General features: G+C 45.4%; 1 protein-coding gene across 1 annotated transcript in view; it reads right to left on the minus strand.

Annotated features, from left to right (window-relative positions):
* The window catches only part of ATRX (ATRX chromatin remodeler), a 536,186-nt gene that overhangs the window by 23,979 nt on the left and 485,313 nt on the right, over nt 1-26,894 (minus strand). The window contains exons 22-28 of the mRNA XM_085859788.1: nt 23,632-23,749; nt 19,774-19,904; nt 15,921-16,018; nt 7,654-7,850; nt 6,387-6,531; nt 6,158-6,258; nt 2,305-2,413 (exon numbers count right to left, since the gene is read on the minus strand). Coding sequence (XP_085715914.1) covers nt 2,305-2,413; nt 6,158-6,258; nt 6,387-6,531; nt 7,654-7,850; nt 15,921-16,018; nt 19,774-19,904; nt 23,632-23,749 — 899 coding nt within the window. The remainder of the gene's footprint in view (nt 1-2,304; nt 2,414-6,157; nt 6,259-6,386; nt 6,532-7,653; nt 7,851-15,920; nt 16,019-19,773; nt 19,905-23,631; nt 23,750-26,894) is intronic.

Here is a 26,894-nt window from a genome sequence, read left to right on the forward strand (position 1 = left end):
CAAGTTAAAAAGTGCTCTTCCTCAGGGCATTCAGAACACGTGAGAGTAACATACTGTTCTGGCAGTGGTCAAAACAAACCTGCATTTCCTCCTGGCCATAAGAGCGCTTCACAAACTGGTTTCAAAAACCATCATATTGACATGAAGATGGTGTATATAATCAGATGTCACAAAATCATGATAATAAAACATGAAGATATTACCTGAGCTTTATCTTATGCGAGCTAGTGCCTGGTTGTGTCATTCCAGGGAGTGCAGCTACATCAGTGATGGATTTCGCATATGCAGGTCATGACAATCTACAATCTGTTCAGGGTACCAGCACGCAATGGCCGACGGGGACCTTTTACAACGGAAATTACATCCCGGTAATAACTACATACGGTACAATTGATTGACTAATGATGACTTATTTTAAATCCTTACAGCCCTCGGCCTCTCCAAAGCCTTCAAAGGTCACACTTGTTCATACAGTAACCCATTTCTTGTTGTCAACCCAAAGTCAGAGTTTTCTGCTCACTGTCGCTCCTTCATCCTTCCTCTCTGTCGTCCGTGGATCCAATTCCACATGTCTGCCCTTTGATGAACTTCTGTCCATTCCGTCAACACAGGAGCTCTTTAAGATCCTTGACGTCTTCTATACTCACTCTAACCCTGCCCATACAAGCCTTCCTTTTACTTGGTGCTGATTTTTTTTTTCTATGCACTCCCTTGCACATTGTTATCCCCATCATGCTGGACTGTTGCCAGGGTAATCTTCATCATCCAGCTTTTCCGTAACTGTTGAACTTTGCATCAAAAAATAAAAACATGCAACGGTATTCCTCGTGGATATAAAATTTGCCAAATTTGTTCATGAAAATAACAATCAATACACAATCGCTCGGAGAAGCAATACTTGATTGAAAGGTCGATGAGGTTTCAATAAATTGTTAGCCTCACCTGTTCACGAAGGTTATGGAAAAAGCTATTGTCATCGGCGTGTGTGTGTGTGTGTGTGTGTGTGTGTGTGTGTGTGTGTGTGTGTGTGTGTGTCTGTGTGTGTGTGAGTGTGAGTGTGAGTGTGTGGTGTTCTTCACGACGTTAAAACGACAGTTTTTGTCTTAAAAAAGAAAAAGACAAAAAAAAAAGGTTTATTGAGTGGTAAGTAAAAGATTCATGTTAGGTAATGCACTGCAAGGTAAGGTGTGCGTGATTTAATGTACAGTAATACCTCACTTAACGTTGCCCCGGAGAATTGCCGATTTGTTAGAGAGCTCTTTGTCCTGGAGGAATTTTTTTTTTTTTTTTTACAAAAAAGGAAAATGAAGAAAATCCAAAACAACGCAGCGCTCCACGAGTAAACGCACTCACCGTCATTGTTTGTACAATATGCACACGCTGTCAGCCAATCAGCGCTGTTAACTCTGCCTTTGTTTTGCAGTAGGATGCCTTTGTCTCCTCCCATCGCTGCCGTGTAGGAGCAGTCGGAGCGACGACAATTAGTCTTTTATTGACGTAAGCAATAAGACGTAAGAAAGTAAGCAGAACAATTTGCCCCCAACCCAATGCCCCTCCAACAAGTTCAGAGACAGGCATTAAAATGAGCCCTGTCCGACTGACCGATCATCCGTCCGACTGACCGATCATCGGTCGATGTACTTTTGTGTACACGATATTTTAAAAATCGTTCAAGATGTAACTTTTATATCACACAGATGTATTCCTCATTTAGAGTATCAGCTCCTTGTTAATGTAATTTGCAAGTTATTTACATTGAATGTACATCATGTCCTAATTATTCTGATGTACCATATTCTGTTGCAGAGCGTTGGAACTACTGAAGCAGTTTCTTGGCAAGGGTTATACTACTGGGTGGTTTGCCATTGCCTTCCCAGCAGTAGTTAGAGCAGGAATTTGTAATTTGTTCATGGTGCCGGTGATAGCTCGCCTACTCTCCGCGAAGGACACCGTGGAATGTTTAACGTCCACCAACTAATGCCGGCAGACGAGACAACCAGTTTAACGCCCATCCGAGGGATGGTGCACACACACATTGATGAATCACCCTGTTTGCAAAACACCAAAACGACAGTTAATAGCTGGGTCGGGATTCAAACCGAGGCCATACAGCTGAGAAGCTAGTGTGCATATCTCTAGGCTATCCTGCCAGTCTGAAGAATGCATATAAAGATGAAAATAAAATGATAGTTTCCAATCAAACTGGAACAAAGGACAATTGCCCAAAAGCCACATCACGATCACGATGTCGAGTAATCACAGCAGATCTATGTTCATCTAAAACGAGCAGGAAGGTCATCCGACCTGGTGTTGATTTCGTCGTTGAAGTCTTCCGCCCATTTCTTGCGTGTCGCCGCTGATGTGGAGCCATCCATTCTGTAGTAATCGATGTTTCTATACCACTTTCCATTTCCTTGGTGTGGGAGAGGGAAATAGGAATGGTACAACTCAATGCAAGGTGTCATATTGATGACAAGAGGCTGACAAACCTGCGTGGCAGCCATAGCTCATGCACAAGATTATACACATGATGTGCCTACAAATAAATCTATGATAGGCATGCACATGGGTGCAAAAAGGCAATCATCTCAATTTCCTAGTTGCTACGCACTCCCACATCGTTTTGGAAGAGCTTGCCATTGCGTGGGGGTGTCTAGGGCCCAAAAATTCTGAATTATTTACCAGGGCTGGTGCAGGGCTTCACACCTCGTCTCATTAGTACCCCTAGTGGTCTGTAAGTGCCTTGGGCCGTTGGAACAATAGGCCCCAAAAGGCTCGAGTGAAGAGGAATATACCTGCACTTATTTTGTTATTCATAAGGGGTGGCAGCTAGGTAGCTCCGTCGGTAGCAAGCACTTTGTACTGAGCTGTCAGTTTCCAGGTTTGAAAGAATTCTCATAAGGATCAAATTAAAATGTGGCTCCATCCCAAAATTGGCATGTTTTACAAACTAGTGGACAACTTGTCGATTAAGCCATGCTTCAAGTTATTCGTGAAGCAGATTGCATGGCGTGCTTGTTTTTATTTCCTGCCATTAAACAATCCTTTAAATCAGGATGACGAGGATGATGATGAGAGAGGGTGGGGGGGGGGCAGGAGGAGAAGGAGGAGGAGGAGGGCAATGGATGCTTTTATTCTGTTCAAATTCTAAATCCCCTCTGTGGGTCTACCGTCGAGCTGGCAACTTTGCCTCATTAGGAGACTTCTTGGTCTGCAACGGCTCAAGGCCGTTGACTCTGTCAAGGACTCGTGAGACTCCAATAGCAACTGGATAAATTAATACATAATTTATAAGAGATATAAATATTTCCCAAGTCCTATTAACTTATTCCTAACTTTCATGTTTGGATATGCAATCACTTTATAAGGTATGCAGAACAAATTTACTGTGGCATACAAAATGAGAAAACATCGCCGTTTCAACGCCATATCACAATTTATGTCGCCCATTATGTTTTCCACCATTTTTCCAGCTGCTAATTAAAGACAAATCGAAGCAAAGCATGCATAATGAACCAGAGGCATCCAAGATTATGACTATATATTCACAAGTCCAAATGTAAGGAACCAGACGATAAGTCCACGCAGACGGGCGCCATGCAAGAGTTGAACAGAAAATTCTCATCGTGCCCGTGTCGCGAAAAGGAGGAAAATGATATCAGGGATGGACGGATGTGTGGTTCGCACGTTGCGATTGTCTGCAGCCTTTCATGGAAGCAACAAAGCAACGAGCTGCAATAGCACAGGCCTCGTTTACTCTGTGTGAACGAAAAACGAGAGCTTCAGAAATGCTACCATTGGGTTTGATGATGGACTAAAGTGCAATTAAAAACAATGAAACAATAATAAAATTTTATGCGGCGTTTCGAAAATGAGTGCTTGCTGGTTTTCTCCGATATCTCGGGGGGGGGGAGGGGTTGGGGGGGGGTGAAGTGAAATTATCACGAGATCCAAACTGGGCCAGTGAAGGTCTCAAATCAACTTTACAATGCAATTTGCATTAAGCACAGCCTCGTGGAGTTTTGGGTTGGAGTTGGACTGCTGTATGACACAGGACGTCTCCATAGCTGGTAAAATAGGATCGGACAAACGACGGATTGTTGACCTATTTTACATTCCTATGATATGAGCACATGGTTCTTGATGCTGGGATCTCAGGATCAAATCCCAGATAATGTGTTCATTTGTCCATTATCCTCTAATATCCGCTTAGTCCATGGAGAAGTACGAGGACGTTTCAAGAATGAAGTGGACAAAATATTGTTTTGATGATGATGTACCACACTCTTTACAAAGCGGTGGTGCTTCCGAAGCAGGTTCCTAGTAAACTGGGTGGTTTGCCATTGCCTTCCCAGCGTTGTTTATCCATGCTCTACCCTTTCAAATGCTGAGCATCTCGCAAGGAAGTAGCACGTCCCATTTTTAAAGTCTTTGGTTCGACTCGGCCATGGTTCGAACCGCTGACCTCCCAGACTCAGAGCAGACGCTGTAGGCTCGAACCATTACGCCACCAAGTCTGGTATTGGAAAAGATAAAAAAAATTAAAATGAAATGCTAAAATTTTGTGCAATGGTAATCTATCCTGATTAAGTTATACAGCAAGTGATATCATCACTTTTGTCAAAGCATTTTTGGGGTAACACCAAGTGGGCAGCCAACATAGTTGCGTGTGCTGGGAAACAGAGGTACGTGTATCACCAAGTCCCTCGTGAAGGAGACATCAAACCGGCTGAAATTCATAAGAGACTGCCGCACGACTTTGCGAATCACTTTTCACGTAGCTGTGTGTTCAATTGGTGCGACGAGTTCCAAAATGGCTGTGACTCGGTGAGCAATCTTCAGCATTCTCACCTGCAACCAACTGCCGTCACTCGAGCAAACATCAAACGTGTTGAACAAGTAATTTTGGAGAATCACCGGATTACGATACGAAACGTGAAATTGCAGAAGAGTTCGATGTCAGTGTTGAAAGGGGAGAAACAATAAATCATTCTCACATGAAATTCAATCGGGTGAGTGCAAGGTGGGTACCGAAGGACCTCGCGTTTGATCGAAAGGCTACTCGTGTGTCCAAGGCGACAGAGCGCCTGGAACGTTACCAGAGACAGGAACATGATTTTTTTTATTTTTTTTTTCGAGTGAGATTATAACGTGATGAGACCAGGGTCCAACATTTCATGGTTGACTCAAAGCGAGCTAACGTTTAATGGAGACGTTCTTGATCCCCACCAACTAAAAATTTCAAGGTTCCGCTACCACACTGAAAGGTCATGGCAATTAGAGTTTTGGGACCTTCATGGTTTAATTAATGTGGAATGGCAATTTATGCGCGCGCGTGCACAGACACACACACACACACACACACACACACACACACACACACACACACACACACACACACACACACACACACACACACACACACACACACACACACGCACACACGCACACACGCACACACGCACACACGCGCACACGCGCACACACACTATGACACTGACTTCGTAGACAATGAAATGAGAGAAGAAATGTAACAGATGACAGTCGAGTAACGAGTCTCAAGGTGTGACGACTTCACGATAAATGCTCACACTCATACGACAAATGTTACCGATACTACTCGAGCAAGGACCGGTTGGGAAGTTCCAAATCATCCCTCACAGTCCTTATGATTCATCCCTCAAGTGTGTACACGTATCAAGGGATTAATAGGTTTTTATCAACTGAGGGTTGACAAAGGTGAACTAACCACAGTGGGAAGTAAAGTAAATCTTACGTTTCGGACGTTAACCTATCGTCGGATGAGAAAGTCGTCCTCTTTTAAGTGACTGAATGCTGGCACTCACTTGTGGGTACCAAACATCCCACGACATCTTTGAAAAACATGAGGCTGCTGTGTGCCAGTACCTTGGCCAAATTCCAAATCCCCATTTTGGTCTGAGAGAGGCAAAGTAACAGTGGCATTGCTGCATCCAAGTAATGACGCAACCAGCAGATACTGGATGCTGGCAGGGTTGATATCTATCGAGCACCCAATTCCTCTGCTGTACACTCTACAGAGACGCCCAATCTCAAGGCCCAATGTTGTCTCTCCCTTTTCAATCACCTGTTCACTTTGCAGCGTTAATCATCACAAGTGTGAAGGCGTAGCACTTACCTTTGTATGGGGTTGGCTTGTCATCCGTGCCTTCCTTGTTAGAAAGCTTGAGAAAATCCTCAATGAGATCCAACGAGATGAGTGACTGGCTAAACACCAGCCTGGGGACATGAAGTGTAGCACGTCAGTCAGAATGTCCAGTTATAAAAGTTAAGTAACGCAAACGAATTGCAATTCTAATATCTGCAAAAAAGGATTGACCCTTGAAACACATGAACCCTTAACTTACACTTTCTCAGTGAGCTCCTCCGCCATGCGCAATATTTCTAAGAGGAGGAGAAGCTTTCCTGAATGCTCCAACACTTCAGCGTCGTCCTCCTTCACAAACTCCTTGTACCATTCGGCTGTGTGCGTACCTTCAACGACTGCTGGGGCTGATTCCGTGAGATAGGCGACAGGTGTATCAATCAATAAATAATTATTTTTATGGTATGTCAGTTTTCCCTGATGATAAGCCAAGGAAAAGCAACAGGCCAGATAAATTTTGACAATAAAAACATTGGAACAATCCACTTAGCATTCCCATTTGGAGCACAAGTCCAAGGATGGGATCCCAAGTTCAAATCCAACATCTTGTGTTTATTTGTACACTCTTTACAGATTCCCTCATTAACAAAGGTGGACGGAGGTTATGTATTCACCCATTTGTCTGTCTGCGAGCATGAGATCTCAAAAAGTTATGGACGGATTTGGACAAGACTCAGTGGTCAGGCTGGGTGCGTGACAAGGACCAATTGATTAGGTCATGGTGAAGATCCAGATGCGAGAATTTTGAAGCGATTCTTCACCATTGAGAGATGGGGCCAAAACTACACACTACACAGCACGATATCTCAAAAGGTTAAGTTATGGACGGATGATGACAAAACTTGGTGGATGAGTTGCGTAGGTGAAAAGAACAAGCCGATTAGATTCTGGTTAAGGTCCGGATGCAGATCCGGCCCATCAGTGAGATACAAAATGTAAACTACCGCTCCACCGAGTGCTGTTCTAATTATTCATGTAAAGGTACATCGATGTCTCCGAATGTCCTTGTCCTGCATGTCACATAAATGTACCAGCTCTGCCGAGAGCCCGATGCCTTGCCTCCAGGTATACAGCCCACAAATTATCGATGATGAGACAAGCTAAGAACTTCACGAAAGCTCTGTGTCCACACAACCAATAAATAACAATGAAGCAGATGCCGGCACACTAAGTTTGCAGTGTCGAAATTAACCAATTGAGATTGTGACATATTGTCAAGTCAATGTAACTGCATTCCAGCTGGCATAAATAAGCTTCAGTTTCAAGCACGTCCGACTGGCCGAGGGTGCCATACTGATGTATCACCACTTGTCCTCAGTCCTTGGGGGGAGGGGGGGGGCATCCACTTCAACCTTTTCTTTTTTATGTGTGATTACTCCAGGTTATGCATGGATATTTGAAATCTGTCAAACGTCTGGCTGCAAGAAGGCCCATTATGCTAACACCCCCCCTCCCCCAAACAAGCATACCATCCTCATTTTTGATGGCGTTGTCCACATCTGCCACGGCGCCGTCTGCAATGTCTGGCTGCCCAACACCGCCCCGCGAGCGGGTGTTCCAAACTTTGACCACCTCCAAACCTTCCGAGTCGCTGTTTTCAGATTTCACCTTCTTCTTCTCCTCATCGCTCCCCCCAGTGCGTTTCTTGCCCTTGGTCTTCTTCTTGCTGGGAGAATGAAAAGAAAAACAAAATACAAAAACAAACACACAAACAAACAGAAAAACACTCGATTCAGCTGTACATCCAAAGAGACAGCGGCAAACCGCGGGGGATCCTTGCCAAGAAAGGCAGCCGATGTATCAAGTGCGCCAGGCAAATACAGCCATTAAAACAATAACAAAATGGTGATTAAAAGCAATTCCTAATCTTACTCCAACATGGAAGCAACTGCATTTTGCCAAGTAGCTGAAGGAGAGTGGGAGAGAGGGAAGATCGGAAAGGACAGAAAAGGAAAAGAAAAGAGAAAGCAAACAGACAAAGAGTGAGAAGTAAAACAACAACAATTAAAAAAAACAACAACAGTGGGTTGGGGGGGGGGGATGGTGGAATGAAAAAGAACAGTGTACAATTTGCGATGAAACAAGGGTTTCGATGAGCTCCAGCAGCGTAGCCAATTTGGGTTGTGTGTTCCACGGTACACGAAACAATCCAATACCAATACAATCTCCCCCGAATGCCATTGCACTTGATAGTTGATCAAGTCAATGAGCAGCGGAAACGATTAAAGTTTGCAAAACCATAAATGTTCCCAACATCTTGTATCTGCAATTAAGCGGCTTCCATTAACGGTACTCCAGGTTGTGATTCTTCCCGGCTCGCTTTCGAGGGTGCACCAAAAGCCTCCGTCGTTTGACTCCGCTTGCTGAGATGCCTGTCCACTCCGCTCGACGTGGCGCATTGCAATTTGTTGAACAAACTTGGTGGTCAAACGTGCACGATCCGCTGCACTCCCACGATCTTGATTAAGCAAACCGGCATGATCGTTTTCCGTGCACATTTTCATCGCCAGTTCTCCGCATGTCCTTCCCTCTCGACAAACTTGGCAGCATGATGCCGTCTCGATGACAAACACGATGGGCTATCCCTTAACCGTATCTCCGCAATCGGTAAATCGCTCCGGAGTCGCATGACGACAAAAGGCATTTTTAGTCGTCCCAGCAAGGCGCTTCGGTGAAGCGGAGAGACAGTTCTTGATGCCGTAGCCATAACTTCAACGCGCGTCATTAGCCACGGGTGTGAAGGCAACACATTTCACGTCACGTACCCCAGCGTAAGCCGTTGGCACATTGAATGCAAATGCAAAGTCCCTGCACGCAGGACTTTTAGAAGTGCCACGTGTTAAGTGGGTCGTTTACGGCTGCTGGGCGTGCTGAATGTTAACAGGGATACTGTTGGGCTGGCGGCACGTGAACACAAAGGCCTGTACGATCAGAGTCAAATGGGCATATTTCAAACAGTGCGAGCCTCACTGGTTAAATAGCCCAATGGCTGTGTTTGTGTGAAAGTCGTCTGGCTTTGTCTCACATATTTATCTGCATGTGTGCTTGTGGGTAAGCACGATTTGTGTCGCAGTTCTTCCACAAGCTTCAGAATCTGTAAACAAATGTTTCCTCATGATTTCACGTTCTCATTTGCTGTATAAAGCTATACTGACTCAATAATGTCATATTTGTACACTGTGCAGGCCAAGCCATGGCTGTGTGTGTTCTTTCTTATCTGGCCATCATTTCATCACTTTTGCTGTACTTTTGAGACCATTAGTTTGCCGGAAGATGAGCTTCTACCTCATGAGTCGTATTCCTGATGGAACGACATCAGAATCTGCTTGTACTTGTCAGCAGTCAGGATGTCATCCATTTTATTTGGATCATCAGCACCATTGGCTGAGACGCAGCCTCTCAATTGCACGAATTCTCCACTGTTCCTGCCTCGATTGGCAAACAAATTCGTCGATTGTTGACAAACATTTCAAACGATGACTCGTCAATGAAGAGCGCACGTCTTCAGCTTCGACAATCCCGTTGCTTGTGATCAGATTCCTATTTTTCAACCTTTCAGCTTGGTTCCTTCTTCTCAGAATGAGCGACTCCACACGTAATCGTATCTTGTCATGATAATATGAATCTTTACATTCTCGAAGGAACATTCACGATAAGTTTGCATTTTCCTCCCTCATTACCTCCACCAACAAAGGTGAAGGACGTTTTGTTTTCACCCCTTTCTGTCTGTTTGTTTGTCTGTTTCTGTACAGGATATCTCAAAAAGTTACAGACGGATCCAGATCTGACTGTTTGAAGTTTTTTTCAAAAAAAAAAAAAAAACGTCCACCAGCCAATCCCACAAGAATGTGAGAATAATTGCATCCATGAAAAAAGAAAGAAAGAAAGAAAGAAAGAAGCAGAGGATGAAGATGAAGATGGAGGAGAAGGAGGATGAGAAGTATGAGGAGAAGGATGAGGAGGAGGGGGAGGAGAAGGATTTCATGTCACTGGATTCACATAAATATAGGCATTATCCCTTTTATCAGGTCAGGTCAGGTTCGATCTGTGACCTGCTACAGGTACCATGTAAACCTGTACTAACCTGTTCCATGGTCGGGTTGTCGGCGACTAAACCGGCTTCAGGTTTTCTGGTGAGGAGGGTGTTTGGATATGGACACCCAGCAGGATTAAAACAAAACCTGTCAAAGGGCGAGGAGGCCTTGTGAGCCAACGCCAACTATATCTAGTGCCCAACTGGGGCCCGCGGACGTCCTCCCGCAGTGGGTTACTTATTAGGTAGAGGTTGGTGGCAGGACGAGACCCAGCTGATCACAGAACTATTTATCCGCAAAACCTAAACAAGGGACTTTTTTTTTTTTTTTTTTTTTTTTTTTTTGTTTTTTTTTTTTTTTTTTTTTTTTTTTTTTTTTTTTTTTTTTTTTTTTTTTTTTTATTTTTGTTTTTTTTTTATGAGTGCTTACAAGCATATTTTTTTTTTTTTTTTTTTTTATAATATATTTTTTTAGATAATCAATCATTTTTTTTTTTTTTTTTTTTTTTTTTTTTTAATCTTCATCACAAAGACACAAGGTCAACAATGCAGAGAAATACCACACACGCCGTGTAATAAATGAGGAGGGCGTATCGCGATACACACAAAATGGGGCCAGAGTCACAGAGGGAAGAGCCGCCAGCCAGCGGATTACCAGAGGTACAAACCAGATTACATCGCGCGCGTATCACACATACCAGCCAGCCGAGGACACACACACAATACCGCACACCGATACCGCCAAACACACAACACAGATGCGCGCACAAATGTCACACACAGAACACACATTACCAGTCACCAGTCATCACACGATACCATCACACAAATACAACGCGCCAGCCATTACACGATACCACGCCAGCAAATGCGCACAACAAAGACACACAACAGCCGCAAAATGCCACCACCGCGCCGGGATAATGCGCCACAGCAGGTCACACACAGGCACACACACGACACACACAGGCGCCAGGCCAGCCGCTGCCACAAAGGCGCTGGGAAGCGCCAGCGCGCCGCTGCCAGCCATGCATACGCCGGGCTGCGCCAGCCCGCTGCCGCTGCCACAACACACAAAGAGCGCCGCCAGCAGCATGACATTATCATTGAATAATAATTAACATCATCATCATCATCATACCGCCCCCCCCCCCCCCCCCTTCCCCCCCCCCATAGGCAGGTACATCATTACATCAAAAAGAAAAAAAAGAAGGCGGCGCGCTTAATAAAGAGACAGCGCATATGGCAGCAGGGGGAGCGCCGCCCCAGCAGCTTCATACAGCTCAATCGTGACGATGGATTGTAGCAAGTTTTCGACCCCCAACTTTGATAGAGGAACCACTGGCACATCCCGGGTCAGATCATGGAGAGCGTGTCGGAGTGGCGTTGGAGGTGTTCATTCACCGATCTACGTCTCCTTGGGTTAACTCTGAGGCGGTCCCTTCGGTGGGTGCCTGGAATGTCCTATCTCCTAAGAGAGGATGATCACCTGTCTCGTGTTGTCATCTGAGCTCAAGCGCTCTGACATCGGGATTGCAGCTCTCTGAGGCTCCGGAGACCGATTGCGGCGAGATATGGTGGGTGGTTACACCTACTATTGGTCTGGTCGCTTCTGATGGTTACCCAAGTTGTTGCTGTAGCTGTGTCCAATAAGCTGACCTCAATGATAATTGAGGTAACACCGTCAACGAGCGTATTATGAGATTAAGGATTCGCTACTCCTTAGGTGTCATTTCCTGGTCTCTATTTATGCTCCGACTGAGGCGAGTGATCTTACCGTGAAGGACACATTCTACGCCACACTCGAGTCTGTGGTTGATCAGTGCCTCAGACGAGATACACTTCTAGTTTGGGGATTTCAATGAATGTAACTGGAACTGATAGATGGTTATGAGGTGTGTGTTGGTCCCCATGGGTCAGGAACTATGAACCAGAATAGCACTAAGTTCCTTGACTTTGCAAGGTCATGGACTAGGGGTGGCTGGTTCATGGTTTCAGCTCGCAAGCTCATCGCTGACTTGGTATTCCAACGCTGGCGGTGTGGCAGTGAGATTGACCATGTCCCTGACGGTCGTTGGAGGATGATCCAGAACTGCAGGCTCACCGGAGTGCTCAGTTCCTCAATACTGACCACAGGCTTGTTGCAGCAACCTGTAAAGCTGCACCTAAATCCTGGAGAATGGTACCATCCCAGCCTAGGCTGGATGTTGCCAAGCCCAGGGATGAGAGCTGGAGGAGTTTGCGAACAGGCTGAGGGACACTCTGGGGTCTGGGTGCTTTGGGGTCCTGAAGAGTTGTGGAGCACCTTCAAGACCACCGTCCTGATGTTGCCGGTGGATGCCTTGGAGTTCACCGCAGGGCAAAGAAGAATTTGTCTCTCAAGGACACTGGATAAATTAGCTGACCAGCAGGGCCAGGCTGAATGGTGAGCTGGAGCTGTTCAGGAGCCGAGGCGTAAACTGTACGTGCACTGAGGGTGGACAAGGAGGCCTATGTGCGAGGAATCTGTGAGGGGGTAGAGCATCACCTGTGGACAGGTGATTCTCGTCCCGCTTACAGGGGAATTCGTGCATTACGCTCATCCAAGCCCATCCCTCGGAGCACTGCAGTTCTCAGCAGAGAGGGTAGGGCTTGACAGAGGAGCCTGAAGTGAGAGTCCGCTGGGCCGGTTACTTTGAGCGGTTGTACCAGGCTGATCCCCAGCTGTCGAGTTGACGCCAAGGGTGTTACATCCCTGCTGCTGACCCCACCGACTGTGGTCCACCATCGCTTGTGGAAACATGGGCTGCGAACCAGTTGAAACGGGGCAAAGCCCAGGATCTGTGGCATCCATGCCGAACTTCAAGGCTGGTGGAAATGCTGCACTGCCGTTGCATGCAAGCTAGGCTCTTGCCTGAACACAGGCATCATCCCAACTGGACTGAAGAGGGCCTTGCTGTTCCTCTCTGAAAGGGAAGGTGATCGCCAAGACTGCAACAACTACCGAGGGTGACGCTGTTCTCAGTGCCGGGCAAGGTCTTTGCTCGGATAATTCTTGATAGGGTTCGCCACCATCTGCTTGAGCACCAGCGTCCAGAGCAGTCAGGCTTTACACCAAAGAGGGGTCAACGATTGACCGTATCCCAGACCTCAGAACTCTCACCGAACGCAGACGAGTTTCGGCAGGGGCTGTTTGCAGCCTATGCTGATCTCAAAGCTGCCCGATTCAGTGAATCGGGATGTCCTCTCTGGAGGATTCTTGGCCTTCGTGGGGGTGCCAACAAACTGATCGATCTGATGCCTAAACTTACTCTGGTAGCTGAGAGGTGCTGTAAGTGTGGTGGTACCATCTCTGACTTATTTCCAGTTGTTACTGAGTTCGTCAGGGGTGTGTACTTGCCCCCACACTTTTCAGCACTTGTATGGACTGGATTTTTGGGAGGATGTCGGAGAGATCAAGTGTGCATCGTTTGGCAATGTCAAGATCTCGGACTTGATTTTGCAGATGATGCAGTCATCTTTGCGATTTTAGACATCCTCTTGGGCCCTCGAGGTGCTGAATGAGGAGTTTGAGCCGTTGGGATTACGGATTTCTTGGGTCAAAACAGATCCAGCTGCAGACATCTTGGATGCTGCTGTCCTGTCTGTGTCAGTTTGTAGAGGATGTTGAGGTCGGGATAGATTCACTTACCTTGTGATATTCATGTCTCCGCAGGTTGTGAGCCGGAGGTCAATAGACGTCTGGGTCGGGCCTGTGGAGCTGCGGATTCACTGGATCATGGGTGTAGCGCTGCCGGTACCTGTGCGGGAGTGATAAAGTCCTAGCCTCAGGTCCTTGGTACTTCCAGTCTTGCTCTATGGGTGCGAGACTTGGACTTTGACCAAGGATCTGAGACGAGACTTAATTCCTTTGGCACGGTCTTTCGGAGAATCTGGCTATCGCTGGTCGGATTTTGTGTCCAACGAGTGTTGCTGGGAGAGAGACTCGGATGAGATTTACCTGCATAGTCCGTGAGCGCCAGCTGCGGCCAAAGGACATGTGGCCTCGCTTTTCCTGGACGCTGATCCTGCTCACCCAGGATTCTCCCGCGAGGAGTCTCATGAGTGGAGGAGGCCAGTGGGCCGACCACGTGCCTCATGGTTGCAGCAGGTTGACCATCATCTCAAGGAGATGGGGATGGGCCTGGCATCTGCCTGGGGGATGGCCAGACGGAGGCCCCTGGAGTACCGGCGGAAAGTGGACGCAGCGACGCGCTGTTCTGGCACATGCTCCCATACCTGACCTGACCTATCCCTTTTATCAGAGCAACTTCCACTTCCCTTTGCGTCCCACAGTGGCGAGCATACCTTGATCTGTGAGGGTTTGGTTACACCTGCTGTGACTTGGCCTATAATTTTTTTTAATGGTTACCCCCCCCCCCTCTTTACAGGATTGAAGGCTCGTAGTGGAACTGACACACACACACACACACACACACACACACACACACACACACACACACACACACACACACACACACACACACACACACACACACACACACACACACACACACACACACACACACACACACACACACACACACACACACACACGTACCAGTGACGTCACAACAATGGCAGCGCCTCACCGCACTCCGAGAATTTCCTCCTCTCGGTGGACGTCACCCTATGGGGGATTTTCTATGCTTGTCCTTTTTAAGCGCTAAATGTCAAACAAGGAAGCAGCACGTTCCATTGTTTTTTGTTCATCATGTAAAGTCCTTGGTACGACCGAACCGGGGTTTGAACTGCCGACCTCACAGACTCAGAGAGGACACGAACCATCGAGTCTGGTTGCTCCCAGGATGAGCCAGGGCCTTGAACACTCTGTACAAAGCAAAGTGCTCGCAAACAAAATACGACTGTACAAATGCAATGCGCTACCTTTTGTTGTTGTTTCGTACATCTTGTGTAAAATCTCGTGTGACAGAAACACATTAATCCGAGATACAGTAGTTGCAATTCTTCGTTATTTGATAACCTTGTATGTGGATTGCTTGTGTTTCAAGAATGAGCTGCAATCTCGCTTTTGTGCGCACGTACACACGCACACGTGTACCGATCGCAATTAGGAGTATAGTGTGAACATAACGCCGGAGGTGGGAGTGTAAAAGGGAGTTGGGGTTGGGGAGGGAGTGGGTGGCGGTGGAGAGTTGCTGGGATGATCAAAACACAGAATCGCAAATTGAACATCAATCTCAGCCGATGCTGTTGATGATCGCAGAGTGAAATAAGTACCAAACGGCACGTCATTTGAAACCTGAAAAATCGGAGCATTATTTGCCATTCCAAAGCTGTACATTGAGTGATGAGCGTACGCCTGAAACCAAGTCATGAGAATGTCCTGTTCACAGGGTGGGTCATTGCGCTATGCAGTGTTGTGCCCATTCAGGTGGATGATTGGAAGATGTCCAATTTACAGGTCGGAGCACATAAATACAAAGTCTACATATTACCGTGTCGGACTGCGTCAGCGTATGTCGACCTGACTTGTGTGGAACAGAAACTAACAATGATGCACCGTTTGCCGAGCAGGTTTTTGTGAGCTGTCCAGCTGTAAATAATCTTCAAATCATGATTTACCGCAATATCACATCATATAGTTGCAGAATTGATCACCGTTGAGATCGTACAAATCATTAAAACGATGATGTCTTTTTTTTTTTTGGTCAATGCACATACCTGGTAGAGGGCTCTGAGTCACTGAGACAGCTGACAGATGAATCCTCATCAGATGAGGCAATGAAATCGTCCATGCTGTCCTCGGCATCAAAGTAGCCCTGCCAGGCACAGCACGGTAACACAGCTTACTTCATTAAGCAATTCTGTGCGTGTTTTTATCTCCGTCGGAGATGCCAAAGCCATTTCCTACCTAAATAAATCACCGCTTAGAAAGCTACGCTGACAGGGTTTGGGGAGAAGACCAGGCATTCAGGTCATCAACTAGGTGATACCCCTGCCAAGCTATTCAGTACTGTTCAGATGATTCAGCGCTTTCAGGTTGAGGGGAGGGATGGGGTGGGGTAGTTCAGCTACGACAATTTCGATGTCACACAGAGAATTTAGCAAAAATTAATCTGGAGGATGAATTTTTGGGCCTTCCAGGTGAGAAGGGTGGTAGCTCACAAAACTCAATCATGACTCGCACCGAGGATACACGAGCTAAATCTACTTGACTGATTGAGTCAGGTGCGATGGGGACGAGTTGGCAAAGAGAGAAAGATGAGATTAAATTATAAAATCCGTGATAAATCATGCGAGGGCAAACTACAATGCGAGAGGGAGAGAGAGGGAGTGAGAGAGAGAGAGAGAGAGAGAGAGAGAGAGAGAGAGAGAGAGAGAGAGAGAGAGAGAGAGAGAGAGAGAGAGAGAGAGAGAGAGAGAGAGAGAGAGAGAGAGAGAGAGAGAGAGAGAGAGAGAGAGAGAGGGAGAGGAGAGAGAGGAGAGGGAGAGGGAGAGGGAGAGGGAGAGGGAGAGGGAGAGGGAGAGGGAGAGGGAGAGGGAGAGGGAGAGGGAGAGGGAGAGGGAGAGAGAGAGAGAGAGAGAGAGAGAGAGAGAGAGAGAGAGAGAGAGAGGGCAGGTTGGGGGGTGTGGAGTATCTGAACCTTACGTTGCCAGGAGAAACAGTTGTCATTGTTCTCAAAAACATCCTAAGACTGCATCAAACATGTGCAATAAAATGATCATGACAACCTTTGCCCTCATCACTAGCTCGCTCGCTCGCTTCACTCGACCTCCTTCCTGCAATCGAAAGGGACTGTAAACAGCCACGATTCCTTTGCGCGAGTCATCTCTGCCTTTCTGCCCTCTGACTTTTAGTGGATATGGTTTCCTTGTGGTAGAAGACGTAAGGCTAGAGTAGTACGGGTTGTTGGTTCAAACCCAGAAAAAACTCAAGGCTGCGTAAAGGACTTGAGGAAGAAGTTTCTGGCAACAGCTGGTCTCAGAATAATTTATGCCATAACTGGACCGTTCACGAAAGCCAAGTTTGTTCACAAACAAGCTCCTGGGAGGGAGTGATCCGCTGCTCTGCCTCGGTTGAGTGGGCTTGCGGTGCCAGCCCGCATTCAGTGGAGGTCAAGATCAAACGCGTTAGACCATCCTTGGGATGGGCACTAAATTTTCACCGAAGAAAAGGCAGTGCGCCACCAACTTCCCCCTGAACGGAATAACAACGACAAAAAAAAAAGTGAAACAGAGGCGGAACTTAGGGCAAATAATTAATCCACTCATTGCTTGGCCATTTAATAGAAAGCAGCTGGTTTCAAGCAGCTTTCTCTCTCCCATAAAACAAATAGTGTGTGGAAATGGAAAGGAATTCATGCACACTTGGACGACAAATGTGCAACTTCAATCATGCAATAACCACCTTCCCTTCTATCGACTACGACAACAGGCGCCGCCGAATACCCCCTCCCCAAAAGCCCCGTCGAATCAGACCGATCTTTGCGATTCCACGGCTATGGTTCAAAGTGATCCGATTGAAACATCTCGTCTCGCTGGAAAACGTGTACGGCCACAAAACAGCACGCCTGGAACTGATCGACGATTCATCGTTTAGAGAATATGCGTCGGGGGAGGGGAGATGGGGGCTTCTCTTTTTCATTTTCACGTGTCTCAATACAATTTCAAAGGCGATCATTACCTCCGCCACCGAAGGTGAAGGAGGTTATGTTTTCACCCCTTTCTGTCTGTCTGTCCACTTGTTTGTCTGTGTGCAGGATTCGGATGAAATTTTGTGGACAGGTTGTGTGTGTGACGAGGACGAACTGATTAGATCTTGGTGAAGATCTGAATCCGGATCCGGCTACTAGAATTTTTTAAGGATTCTTCACCATTCATAGATCGGGCTAAACAAATATATAGCATGATATCTCAAAAAGTTGTGGACGGATTCAGACAAAACTTGGTGGACACATTGGGTGTGTGACAAGGAAGAAACGATTCAATTTTGGTGAAGATCCGAATCCGGATCCGGATGTAATTTTCAAAGTGATTCTTCACCATTGAGAGATTGGGCCAAAAACGATATATGGCATGACATTTCAAAAATTTATTGGGCTCGATACGTTCTACCGGATCAGGCATTGCATGGCAGAGGTATGCGCTCTCGACTGAGTGCCCCTCCAGTTCATTCTGTGACGCACTATCGACGACTTTGGGTACCCGCGTTTATCGGTTTTGATCGCTTCCGCAAAGAACGGCAAACAAGGAGGAAGGCCTGTTTTGGTTTTCCATCTCAGGCACAAAGCTCGTGATGCTGAGGACCCGCACAATGTATCGATTCGTCTATTGTCTCCTCATGTTGAAATTCATGCATGATACGTAAACACGCTTCTCCACGAGTCTTCGATGACTGCAGAAGGAAAAACTGAAATGTACGATGATGAACCTTTTTATCTGGTGGAAGACAGTCTTTACACACGCGTCGGGGTTGTCATCATCAGTCAAGTCTATGATCCTCGTGTTTTCTTTCATCAACTCCAACTTAATTTTGAAACCTCTTCCACATCGTCTTCAACAAATGGAAACAAAAGTGAAACTAGCAGCAAAACCACTGGCTCGCCGATGCTTACATCACATCATACCTTCCGACGAACTTGTTCAAAGGGTCATAATGATGGAAGCTGAATGGAACATGGCCAGTGTACGTGCCCAAAGTTTTTTTTTTACCAAAGGTGTCATGAGATACACTATCCTTGAAAGGTTTGATCATGATCAATTTAAATACTGAAATAGATTACGCTTCCCCCGAATCCAAACCCCGCTTCTTAATCTAGTAAAGCCAATAAGGAATTTTTTCATCATTAACCACCCCCCCCCCCCATGGGACCTAAACTATCCCTACCGAGTTACAATTCCAAATCCTCTCTAAGTTGACTAAGTTACGAAGTCTATATTGATTATAACTTGTTTTACTGTGACCTGTGGAGCTGACAGACCCTGATAGAGAGAACCCTCACTCCCCCCCCCCCCCCGCGATTCTTCCTCTGCCATACTCTCACCCGAAAAATAATACCCCCCCATCTTAGTCCCCAATGAGTGTACTAAATTTGGTTGTGATCATGTAAACCGTTCAAGGCCTCTCCTTCCACCCTCCCCACAACTCCCTCTCGCCCAACATCACCACTGCTCCCCTACCACCCCCAACTCCAGGACCTCGCCACAGGGCCCGCATTATGTCTGCCAGTTTGGTGGCCTGACAATGTTCTATTCTCAAGATATACAGAAACAAACAAACAGAAAAATGGTGTGTGAGAATAAGGGCAGCTTTGTGTTTGTGTCAGCTTTGCAGATGGGACAACCACATCGAAAGGGAAAGCTCGACTCAAAATACCCACCTTCCTGCCGGCACGGATTTGAGCACCACCTTTATGGAGAGCTCAGGAAAAAAACAAAACACGCACTGCTAAACTTAGCTACCCGACCATCGCTCAGGGAAACCGAAGTGTCAAAACCAAAGTCAGAAGATGAGGACACCAAATGCCATTGTTTGTGTGTGAGGCATGTTGGTGTATCACACAGTAGAACTCACCCTGTTTTCTTTGCTGATGTAATCCAACTGCAGGCACCAAGGATGAGTCCAGATACGACTCAGCATTTGGTAGTCTGTGAAGAGCTTTGTGCCCACCCGACCCTTACCCGCCTCATTTGACATCGCACAGCCTGGAAGATTGTGTGGGGCAGTAGGAGGGGTTGAAATTGGTACAGAATTGTTAGTTTGGTCATCAAAATCCTGCACAGCACTGTACAACCTTACCCAGGTGTGTAACGACCACAGCAGGCTGTGATTGTAATCACGTGAAGTATGACAAAAATAATACGTATTTTGATGCTGCGGCAAGTGGATTGAGTTGGATGAATTCCATGTACTTCCCAGGGTGTCAAGGACTGCCAAAGCAGTTTCCTGAGGAAGAAAAATACACTGGGAAGGGGTGGAGGAGAGGGGAGGGGTTGCCATTGGCCCCAGCAGCAGTTGTCGGAGCAGGATTTGGGAATTTTGCCAGGGTGTCTAAGATTACCAGGTAAGACAGCTCAAATGTGAGCGTGCTCCCAGTCGACCCAGGATCTAGTGATCCAAATGAACACAAAGTAGAAATCAGTTAAAGATTACCCACAAGGTCACGACATGCTGGTCCAACAAAAGACCCCAAAATCCCACTGCTCCAAAACTGTCTGCTGATTCGAACAAAAGGGCGCATGGTTGTGGCAAAAGAATGATATCAGGAAAGAAGAAGAGTACAGTACCTGCAACTATCATTTCACCGACTTGTGAACGCTGGAAATCGATGGCTCGGGGAAATAAAAAATATTATAATAAAATAAATTGATAACTCGTCATAATTTCTCCGATTTCGTGCACTCAGCCAACTCCATTTCATTCATCCGAACAAGCATCACACTCAACAGCTGATCGTTCATTGCAGGAATTGACGGCACCAAGCCAAATTAAACAATGGCAGTTTCTCTTAAGCGTGGAGATCCCAACACCTTGAGATCTCTCCGTTGAGCTCATGATGTGGCGACAGGTTGTGCGGGCTTGCAAGCTCATTTGTATTTGTGGGAGACATGGTCATCACACACCCCAAACTTCAAGCTGCCATGGAAATAAAAGGGAATTTGCTGCACGCACACTGGCTACGGCATTTTTTCATTTAAAACGATGGCCCGCGCTTGCGTAATGACCACAAATTCGTACAACATATTTACAGCCATGCAATTTCATTCAGCGAAATAAATGAAAATTGGGATTGCGAGGCTGTTGGTGGTGCGGACACCTGGGCGAATTAAACAGCGCCGAGTGTGGACCCTGGATGGGACTGATGCGAGATGGAGTTCAAAGTGTGAGCTTCACGGTTCTGTTCACTGCATTACCCTCGGCACTGACAAATAAAATATACCTATCCTAAGCTCCCAACTCGTAAATGTGTACGTGTGCAGTCACATCGGAATGTCAACGGAAATAAAATTTATGCATAACAAGCGCAGATCTCGGCGAGACAATCCTTGCGCAGGATCTGATTAAATTGCCCGGCTTAATGCCCACAGCTGTCTCTCAGCTCAAAAACCTCACAGATGGAAATGACAGTAAGCAGGAATAATAGCGAGCTTGTGTGTCCTCTGGGATTTCTCGTGTTCCCAAAGCTCCTGTAACCGCTCGCTCGTCCTTCAATCTCAGAATAGGTAACGAAAGAAACAAGACGGTAAAACGTGAAGAACTCCCACAAGCGAATCAAGAAGACCGAGGAGTTGTCCTTTCTCTCATTTCTTCCCTCCACCCCCACCCCCTCGTATCTGGCCTTAAAATAATGAAAGTCAACAACTATTTATAGTTTTGGTGATCAAAGATGGAGTTAAAATGATCAATTAACTGTGCATGACCATTTTTCCTTGTAATCGTGATAATAGATCCAGGATCATGCCAGTTGCGATGCGAGGAGGGGCAGAACACCAATGTTGAGAGCATGGCTGTATCCTGACACCGTCACAATTCCATCCTTCACCACGTGGCTGGAAACGAGTCGCGAACCGGATGAAAAAATGACTGCGGGCCGGAGCTGGAGTCCAGGATTGAAGAAGTTCATGCCTGAGGATCCTCGACTTTTTCTTAGTTTCAAATTGCTGGAATACTTCATTACCAATGAATAATAATGTTTTTTAATAGTATTGTTCAGTATTGTCGGAGGGCGGGGTGGGGGGAATACACGCACCTCAGGGTTTTCCTTCCCTTCAGTGTATGTACGTTATTCGTGTTGCCGAACCCAGCACGTTCTCCAACGACTGCAATCCAAGCTTTGAGCTTCACGAGACTGAACGAACGTACCTGTCGGCTACCACTCGAATGGATCTTTGTCAGTTGGGGTCTGTGACTTCTGAGCGGCGTTGCAGTGATCACATCAACAGCGTAACGTTTCTGAAACCTGTATGTCAAATAAGCAGATGCAAAGTCAAATGAGGAAGTTCACCATTACATTCAATGTCCAACTCTGATTCCCGCGTTGAGTTGATTCTGCCGCCCAGTGTCCCAGTCCTGCTGGCACAACTCAGGCGTGTTCACCTCATCCACCGTGGCTGTTGAAGAATTGAGTCTTGTCACGGTGTTCTCTCTCTCGTACGCTGGCCCGTACAAGATGATTCAAGAGCTCAAAGGAATTCTTTCCCGGTGCACAATTATAATGAGTTTCAATCAACCTGATTATTATCGGCTCCAAGCGTTAACAACCGCTCTGGACATCAACACCTTGTTCACTCATCAGAGTTAAACCGAGCACGGGGACGATCTAAACGCAATTCTCATCACATGTCACCAGTCTCTCGACACCTCCCTCTCGCGGGTTTATATAGTATCACAGAACAATCCCGTGCCTTCCAGCAAATGCGATTCTCGTCTCTCCTGGAAGTTTTGTCTGAGAATGTTCCAGCATCTTCACGAATCTCACCAGGCAATTTGAAATACAATATTTCCTTCTACAGTCAAAATCAGCTCATTGCATCAAGCAGTATATTTTATAATTTACCGATCCGTGCTAAATGAAACTTAGAACATGTAACCGTCAATTTAATCATTCATTTACAGGCATTTTCTGATGCTTACAAATACCACAAGATATAGCTTTTAACTGACAAGTATAAAAGGCATAGTATGGATTTGATGGCCGCCGCTCATGACGGATATTCTCTCACCTGATTGAAGAGTCTGGACCTGGAATATGAAATGTTCTCTTCCTCCTCACCTCAAAAACTCCCACCCATCTCTACCGAATGAGGAATCTCTTCACCACTGCTCACTCGTGTCTGCTGCCTCCACATTATGCACATCCCTCCACCCTCCCCAACCTTCCCTCAAAACACCTTTCCTCACTCCATTCCCCAAAAAGCAATTAGAGAAATCTTGTGCAATGACACTCAATCTGTCCCAGTAAATTTAGCACGAACCATTCTCAGCTCTCTTGGGTGCTGTTGTTAAAGCAGTGCATTTTACCCTCTTATAAGTGACATGGCTTTAATTGCACTTCAACTGATAGTATTTGCTTTAAGCCCAATTTGACATTACTGGCCTACCAATAAGAAAGCAACCGCTTTCACCACAAGGCCATTTGTAATATTGGTCCGGTGAAGACAGAATAGATGTGCCACAAGAGGTTTTGAGTTACCTGGCTCCTCGTTTTCTCACTGGTAACATCAAAAGCACATAGTGCTTCAGCAGGATGAGGGGGGGGGGGATTAAACCGACTGCCCCATGTCAGTCACAACCATTTGAAAGGGGGGGAAAAAACCCACAATGGCTTTTTGACAAGGCTACTGTCAGCCTTTCGGTCAGTGCCGTGGCTATTTATGGGCCCTGACAAGAGATCAATTCAACTCGGATATGCAGAACGGCGTGGTGAAGTACCAGAGAAGTGGTCCAAGTAGTGTCTGTATAGCTGACATTGAAGGGGGCTCAAACGGACGGACAGCACGTACTCGTGTTTGGGCGGCAGGAACTTTGTCAGCGCCGTGTAATCTTTCCGCTGTGGAGAACCATGGATGGGATGGAGAGGAAGAAAAAAAAAAAGAGAAAAAAAAATAAAAATAAATGAGAAGTGCAACTTTCACCATCGACCAGAGCAAATATGTTCACGCAAATCTGGAGTGTTTATTTCTTTTTTTGTCATGGTGAGAAGCGATTTGAAGGTGAGAATGAGGGATCAAATAAAAACATCGCCATCAATAAACCATTTTATGTGACTTGACAAGTGCCACCATGAGCTGTTCTTAGAATCTGTATGAATGAGACAGGGAAGTGGTGTGATTAGAATGTCAGGGATGGAACAGACATGAAAAGTGACCTTTCAATTTGCTACGTCTTCTTTGTTCTGTCTTATTGTTTATTATGACTCAACTATCTGCCCACAATAAAGCAAGGAAAAATTCACAGGATTCGTTGGTAGGATCGAAACACATATAGTTACCCCTGAAAGGAATAAGACATCTATGGCTGACGATAAACAAACAAAAGGTTTAAAGTTTTATTTTGTAAGCGATTTATTGGATACATGTCTGGAAATCTCAAAAAGAATGGTGGGCAGGACTTTGAAATATTATATATATATATATATATATATATATATATATATATATATATATATATATATATATATATATATATATATGTATATATATATATATATGTATATATATATATGTATATATATATATATATATATATATATATATATATATATATATATATATATATATATATATATATATATATATATATATATGCATACACATTCACACACACACGCATGCACGTGCACGCGCACGCACGCACGCACGCACGCACGCACACACACACACACACACACACACACACACACACACACACACACACACACACACACACACACACACACACACACACACACACACACACACACACACACGCATGAGATAATGAAGAGGAAGAGTGTAAAGAACCTTCATTAGGAAGATGCCTGCAAGTAAAGGGGGTGGAGGAGAAAGTGCATCGGTGATTGTACAAAAGAAGGCAATGAGGAACGGAGGAGCGGAGAAGGGGATTGTAGGACAGTCGATCATACAAACATATGTGGAATACACTGCAGCGGGCACAGGAAGGGACAGTGGGAGCTAAGGTGTGGAAAGGATGTGGTGGGTGGCGGGGGGCTGGTGAGACCGGATGAATTCCAAGAGCTGACATGAATGGATCACCATTGATACAGATGAGTGAAGCCTCAATCGTCATCGCCACTCTTAATTAAATAAAAAAAATACAGTACAGGTTGTGCACAAAGTCCCGTTACCCCTCTCCTCTCAATTTTGGAAGATGAAAATTTAAATTGAGTTAGTGCTCTCCTTTTGGGCTTGAAAGACCTTTTGGATTTCACTCATTGTCTTGCCTGTACGTGGTCTTTCATGAGTCAACGTACTCATTACTATTCGTTACTCAATACTGTATCTATATTGGACTGCCATTTTAAAAAAAGCTACAAATACCGAAAACAAAAATAATTACAACTATCACAGCACTCGTGAGAACACATACCAGGCTGAACAGTTTATTTTTTATATCCCACTGGTAGGTCGGATCTGAATCCGGACCTTAACCAAAATCCAATCGGCTTGTTCTTGTCACCCACCCAACTCATCAACCAAGTTGTCATAACTCGTCTCAACTTTATGAGATGTCATGCTACATATATATCGTTTTTTGGCCCCATCTTTCAATGGTGAAGAATCACTATAAAAATTCTCGTATCCAGATCTTCACCAAAATCAAATTATTTCATCCATGTCATACACCCAACCTGCCCACCAAGTTTGGTCCGAATCCATCCACAACTTTTAAAATACCCTGCTTAGATGGAGACAGACAGACAGAGGTGAAAACCTAACCCCCCGCCCACCTTCGGTGGCGGAGGTAATGAGATCAATTAATTACAAAAACAACGAAATTAGAAAATACATGGGAGTTGAACATAACAGGTTGCGAGGAGTGGGTAATGGGAGTTGTTGTGTCATTGAATGCTTGTGGGGGGGGGGGGGGCGTGACTTCAAAAACGACCCAAACCTCTTGCAACTCCTTGCAAAAGAGCAACAGCTCATTTTTAGCATCTTAAGCAACCTCTTTTGGCTTCTGGAAAAATAATCTTTATAAAAAAAGAGTCACTCCGCATGGGTAGAAAAGCCAGGACAATAAATTTTCCAAAGAAAATGTCCCAACATTTGATTGAGAAAATTCATCATCCTTTTGGCTTCGACAACATCCTCGTATGACAAAGGCAGAGTATAAACTTGGCTTTATCAAATACCAGTGTAATATGCTTGCAGAGCGCAACCAGATGGGTACATCCTATGTGCAGACATAATAAATATAAGCTTTATATAATCTGATGAAGTGGATTTGTGCTTGCATATCTGCACGCAGCAAAATGAATCACGTAAACTAAGAATGAGTGATCAGAATGAGCTCTATTTAACAGCTTATAAGAATAGTAATTACTTCCACCACCAAAGATGGATGGACGTTGTTTTCACCCGTTTGTGTCAGTGTCCGTCTGTGAGCAGGATATCTCAAATTCGGATGAAACTTGGCGGACAGGTTGAGTGTGTGATCTCATTTGATTGAATTTTTTTTGTTTTTTAAAGCTAAAAAAAAACACCTTTGTTCGGGTTACACGTTTCATTTGGTCGCTTGATTCGCCTGTTCATTTTGAAGGTTGCTTCAGCATTTCTCAAAGACAAATGTTTAAATAGCTATACTCCTCAAAAGAGAAAGGGGGAAGCCATCCTTATGAAAAACGTGTGTCAACATACCATTCAATTTTGCTCGTCCACATTTTCACAAATTTAATTTGGGTTCTCAGTTTTTAATTACCTTGACTTCGTGACATAACATTGATCAAGATTTAACCGACAATGACGTGGAATTTCATTATCATGGCACAGTGTAAGAAGAGAACCAATTAAACAATGTCTGAAATTTACATTTCTCAAAATAGAATGAGTCCAAAATTTACATTTCCCCAATGAGTACAAGTCTGAAGTAGCGATAACAAGAACAAGGACATTAACGCCAAGATAAATTAACACGGAACTTGAGGATTCAGCTTCGGTACTTGGGTACGGAAACAATGCTCGGCTATTTTTTGG

Source organism: Eptatretus burgeri, chromosome 16 (assembly GCF_056783735.1).
Source record: "Eptatretus burgeri isolate ZD-2024b chromosome 16, Ebu_testis_v1, whole genome shotgun sequence".
NCBI lineage: Eukaryota > Metazoa > Chordata > Myxini > Myxiniformes > Myxinidae > Eptatretus > Eptatretus burgeri.